The sequence below is a fragment of the Mizuhopecten yessoensis genome, unplaced genomic scaffold (genome assembly GCF_002113885.1).
Source record: "Mizuhopecten yessoensis strain PY_sf001 unplaced genomic scaffold, ASM211388v2 scaffold245, whole genome shotgun sequence".
In the NCBI taxonomy this organism is placed as follows: domain Eukaryota; kingdom Metazoa; phylum Mollusca; class Bivalvia; order Pectinida; family Pectinidae; genus Mizuhopecten; species Mizuhopecten yessoensis.
In genome coordinates, this window is record NW_018403450.1 from 797,139 (window position 1) to 802,424 (window position 5,286).

At 35.5% G+C, this 5,286-nt stretch overlaps 1 protein-coding gene across 1 annotated transcript in view; it reads left to right on the plus strand.

Annotated features, from left to right (window-relative positions):
- LOC110445324 (anaphase-promoting complex subunit 7-like) overlaps positions 1-3,465 on the plus strand; it is a 22,963-nt gene extending 19,498 nt beyond the window's left edge. Inside the window, exons 15-16 of the mRNA XM_021489874.1 lie at positions 894-1,023; positions 2,489-3,465. Coding sequence (XP_021345549.1) covers positions 894-1,023; positions 2,489-2,551 — 193 coding nt within the window. The 3' untranslated portion in view covers positions 2,552-3,465. The remainder of the gene's footprint in view (positions 1-893; positions 1,024-2,488) is intronic.
- Positions 3,466-5,286: the final 1,821 nt, after the last annotated feature.

Genomic DNA, 5,286 nt, shown 5'->3' on the forward strand with positions numbered 1-5,286 from the left:
TGTATAGCACTCGGGTATATCATTCTGTACAGTACAGTATAACACTCAGGTATATAACTCTGTACAAAACAGTGCATCATAGCACTCGGTGATGTATTTTTTTGTTAATGTGGAATACAGCATAGCATTCAGATAGATCATTTTAAACAAAAAAAGTACAATGCTTGGGTTTATCATTTTGAAATACTTTATTTATTCTGTATTCAACCATACAAAAAGTGTGTTAAGGGTTGGCAGCTAAACACATTACGTTGTGGATGGCTGGTTGTAGGTTAATTGTTTTGATTTCATGGTAAAGTCTTTAAAAGCAAATAAGATGTATTTAGTTCTTTATGGTCACAGGGAATATAAGGATGTCCAAAAATAATTGTTGTGAAAGATAAAGCGACATACATGTTGAATTGATTTGGCTTCCAAGTTAAAAAAATCACTGGCTTATGATATCATAAGTTACTTTTACTGGAGAAAACATGCAATTGTATTTGGGCTTCCCTTTGTTGGTGTATTGATAGAGCAAAAAAGACTTGAATAAAAGAAAAATTGATAAAAGGTCCCTAGCAATCAAATAAGAGATACCTGGTACTGTATTTTTTGTTTTTAAGTTATTTACACATTTTATGTCTAGATGCCTGTATATCTGGTGTATTTATGGATTGACCTTCATTTTGACGGCATATATGGTAGTATGAACGCAGTTGGCAACGAACATATTCTATGGTAGGAGTTAGGGATCCATAAACAAAATGTTACATCAACAACACTATTTGTTTTCTTTTCATCGTTTTTTTTATTTATTTTTTTATTAAGGAATTGTGTTTTAAACCGTAGGTGATCACAAGTACAACACTAGAACTGGTATTACCTGAATCAACATTGCTTTGCTTCATTCACAGTTTGGACCCCACCAACAGTCGGGCACGTGAGGGGATGGAGAGGGTGGAGAAACAGAGTGACATGGGGCTGATGGGTCTCAGTCTGGAGAACTCTTATGATGTTGATGATATAGAAGGCAGTGACAACGATGTAAGCGTATTTTCCATAAACAAGAGATTGCTTAATAAATATTCGTAATTAGGATAGAACTTAGATTTTAGGATTTTGTGATTCCTGATATTAATGGATATTTATAATAATTTAGATTTAAAGTTAGATTTAAAGATTATTAGGTTTTTAAGTTCTTTACTGTTGTTTATTCCCCCCCCCCCCCTCAATAAAAAGAGTAAAAAGAGTAAAGTTGTGTTCAAGGAATTTTGCTCAGTGATTGCCCCTCACAAACAAACAAAAAAACAATGAAGGAAATTTGCTCAGAATTGCCATACTTGAGCTGTTATTTCAAGAAAGATCCTGTATTAGATAATTAGAGAATGATTCGTTCGTCTCCTGTACTTGTGTATGTAGAGTTTAAACAGCCCATCATTTGTAGGTCGACTCTGTACTCTACATGAGGATGTAGAACACATGGTCAACATGTACACTTCCTCTACAAAATCAGGCATCAGTTGAAATAGATAGATTCTTTGTATTTCACCAGTTAGATTTACATAGATATGTAAACAACAACATTTAGTTGAAGGTGAAGATTTCTAGATGATTATACAGGGTTCTGTTTTCACTACATAGAGTAGAAATGATTATACAGGGTTCTGTGTACACTACATAAAGTAGAAATGATTATACAGGGTTCTGTGTACACTAGATAACGTAGAAATGATTATACAGTGTTCTGTGTACACTAGATAAAGTAGAAATGATTATACAGTGTTCTGTGTACACTACATAAAGTAGAAATGATTATACAGGGTTCTGTGTACACTAGATAAAGTAGAAATGATTATACAGGGTTCTGTGTACACTAGATAAAGTAGAAATGATTATACAGGGTTCTGTGTACACTAGATAAAGTAGAAATGATTATACAGGGTTCTGTGTACACTAGATAAAGTAGAAATGATTATACAGGGTTCTGTGTACACTAGATAAAGTAGAAATGATTATACAGGGTTCTGTGTACACTAGATAAAGTAGAAATGATTATACAGGGTTCTGTGTACACTAGATAAAGTAGAAATGATTATACAGGGTTCTGTGTACACTAGATAAAGTAGAAATGATTATACAGGGTTCTGTGTACACTAGATAAAGTAGAAATGATTATACAGGGTTCTGTGTACACTAGATAAAGTAGAAATGATTATACAGGGTTCTGTGTACACTAGATAAAGTAGAAATGATTATACAGGGTTCTGTGTACACTAGATAAAGTAGAAATGATTATACAGGGTTCTGTGTACACTAGATAAAGTAGAAATGATTATACAGGGTTCTGTGTACACTAGATAAAGTAGAAATGATTATACAGGGTTCTGTGTACACTAGATAAAGTAGAAATGATTATACAGGGTTCTGTGTACACTAGATAAAGTAGAAATGAAAAAATTCTGAGTGATTTAACTCCAACAACTAAGAGCTACTCTTTGATATTTTGCAGGGAGACTTTGACAATAGTAACAGCGACGTTGAGAGTACGTGGTCCGAGACAGATTACACCTAATCCTCAGCCAATGTGTGTGTGTGCACGTGAATGAAAATATGACGCTGGAATGACTTAGACCAGTACTGGATTCCTTCCAGGTCAGCCTACTGTGTCCGGCAGTAGATAGCTGACTTTGTTGTGTTCAGTGACTTATGCTACAACAAACAATCCCACTTCATTATTGGTGTGTAATTCAGGAATTGACTTCAAATTTAAAGTAGCTAGAAGCTGTTCACATATCGAGGAATTTACAAGCATCCTTCCTATTGGTGAGATTCAATATGTTTGGAGTTTATCACCAAAATCATCGTTGTTTTCATGAAGGAAACTGGACTGATCTGTGGCAAAAAAAGAAATTACAAAGTATGTGTTCGCTACAATGACCGAGTAATTGTGTTTTCAAATGAAAAATACTCATGGTTGATAAAGTAAAAATTTGTAAACAGTTTGTTTCTCCATAAGGGTTAAAGGTAGACTGAATTTTTGATTCTATATCTCTTAAAATATTTATGTTGCATATACGTATATATACTCTCAAGTTTAGGAGGTTAAATCTTTGGCATTAACAAAAAATGAATATTTAATGTAGTTGTTGAATTACACAGAAGTGAGTGTCAACATGGACACAGTTTTCTAAAATATCCAGCCATGTGACATCGAGATTTCCTGTGATGGAAAGCCATGTAAGATATATGCAAGACCACACACTTGTGTTTTTCTAACGAATCAGAAAGCACAAGATTATTGCGCGAACGAATATATTCATGAGTGCGCGGAGCGCACAAGTGAATATATACGTCCGCGCAATAAATTAGCAAAGTCTGTTTAAGATTTAATACAAAAGATTTGAACTCTTTTTACACTGTACATATGAGTCTGGGAGACAGATATTACATTTCCTGACAACCAGACACATTAAACTTAACCAATTATCCTGTTGTGTTATGTTAACTTATTGTATTGTATGAGTACAAATGTACCTTTAAGGATATGACATGTGATTTATATATTTCATATTGATACACTATATATATTGAAGTTCAAATTAAGTTGTAATTTGTTTGTGTGTTGTGTAAGGACATTGTGTACGTTTGTAAGGATACAGGTATGCCAGTTAGTGTTTGTGAGTAGTGTGGGGACATTGTGTACGTTTGTAAGGATATGGGTATGCTAGTTAGTGTTTGTGTGTAGTGTGAGGATATTGTGTACATTTGTAAGGATACAGGTATGCCAGTTAGTTTTTGTGTGTTGTATGAGGACATTGTGTAAGTTTGAAAGGATATGGGTATGCCAGTTACTGTTTGTGTGTAGTGTGAGGATATTGTGTACATTTGTAAGGATACAGGTATGCCAGCTAGTTTTTGTGTGTTGTATGAGGACATTGTGTAAGTTTGAAAGGATATGGGTATGCCACTTATTGTTTGTGTGTAGTGTGAGGACATCGTGTACGTTTGTAAGGATACAGGTATGCCAGTTAGTTTTTGTGTGTTGTATGAGGACATTGTGTATGTTTGAAAGGATATGGGTATGCCAGTTATTGTTTGTGTGTCGTGTGAGGACATTGTTTACGTTTGTAAGGATACGGGTATGCCAGTTATTGTTTGTGTGTAGGGTGAGGACATTGTGTACGTTTGTAAGGTTATGGGTATGCCAGTTAGTGTTTGTGTGTTGTGTGAGGATATTTTGTACGTTTGTAAGGATATGGGTATGCAAGTTAGTGTTTGTGTGTAGTGTGAGGACATCGTGTACGTTTGTAAGGATACAGGTATGGCAGTTAGTGTTTGGGTGTAGTGTGAGGATATTGTGTACATTTGTAAGGATACAGGTATGCCAGTTAGTTTTTGTGTGTTGTATGAGGACATTGTGTAAGTTTGAAAGGATATGGGTATGCCAGTTATTGTTTGTGTGTAGTGTGAGGACATTGTGTACGTTTGTAAGGATACGGGGATGCCAGTTAGTTTTTGTGTGTTGTGTGAGGACATTGTGTACGTTTGTAAGGTTATGGGTATGCCAGTTAGTGTTTGTGTGTTATATGAGGACATTGTGTACGTTTGTAAGGATACGGGTATGCCAGTTAGTTTTTGTGTGTTGTGTGAGGACATTGTGTACGTTTGTAAGAATATGGGTATGCCAGTTAGTGTTTGTGTGTTGTGTGAGGACATTGTGTACGTTTGTAAGGATACGGGTATGCCAGTTAGTGTTTGTGTGTTGTGTGAGGACATTGTGTACGTTTGTAAGGATACAGGTATGCCAGTTAGTGTTTGTGTGTTGTGTGAGGATATTTTGTACGTTTGTAAGGATATGGGTATGCCAGTTAGTGTTTGGGTGTTATATGAGGACATTGTGTACGTTTGTAAGGATACGGGAATGCCAGTTAGTTTTTGTGTGTTGTGTGAGGACATTGTGTACGTTTGTAAGGATATGGGTATGCCAGTTAGTGTTTGTGTGTTATATGAGGACATTGTGTACGTTTGTAATGATATGGGTATGCCAGTTAGTGTTTGTGTTTGTGTGAGGACATTGTGTAAGTTTGTAAGGATATGGGTATGCCAGTTAGTGTATGTGTGTAGTGTGAGGATATTGTGTACGTTTTTAATGATATGGGTATGCCAGTTAGTGTTTGGACTTGCCGAAACAGTGTCCGCTCGATATCTCGAGTAATTATTAACGGATTAACTTCAAACTTCACAACAAGGTTAATTACCATGAAACCTCGGACAAGTTCGATAACCGCCATTATCCGACCATAATTT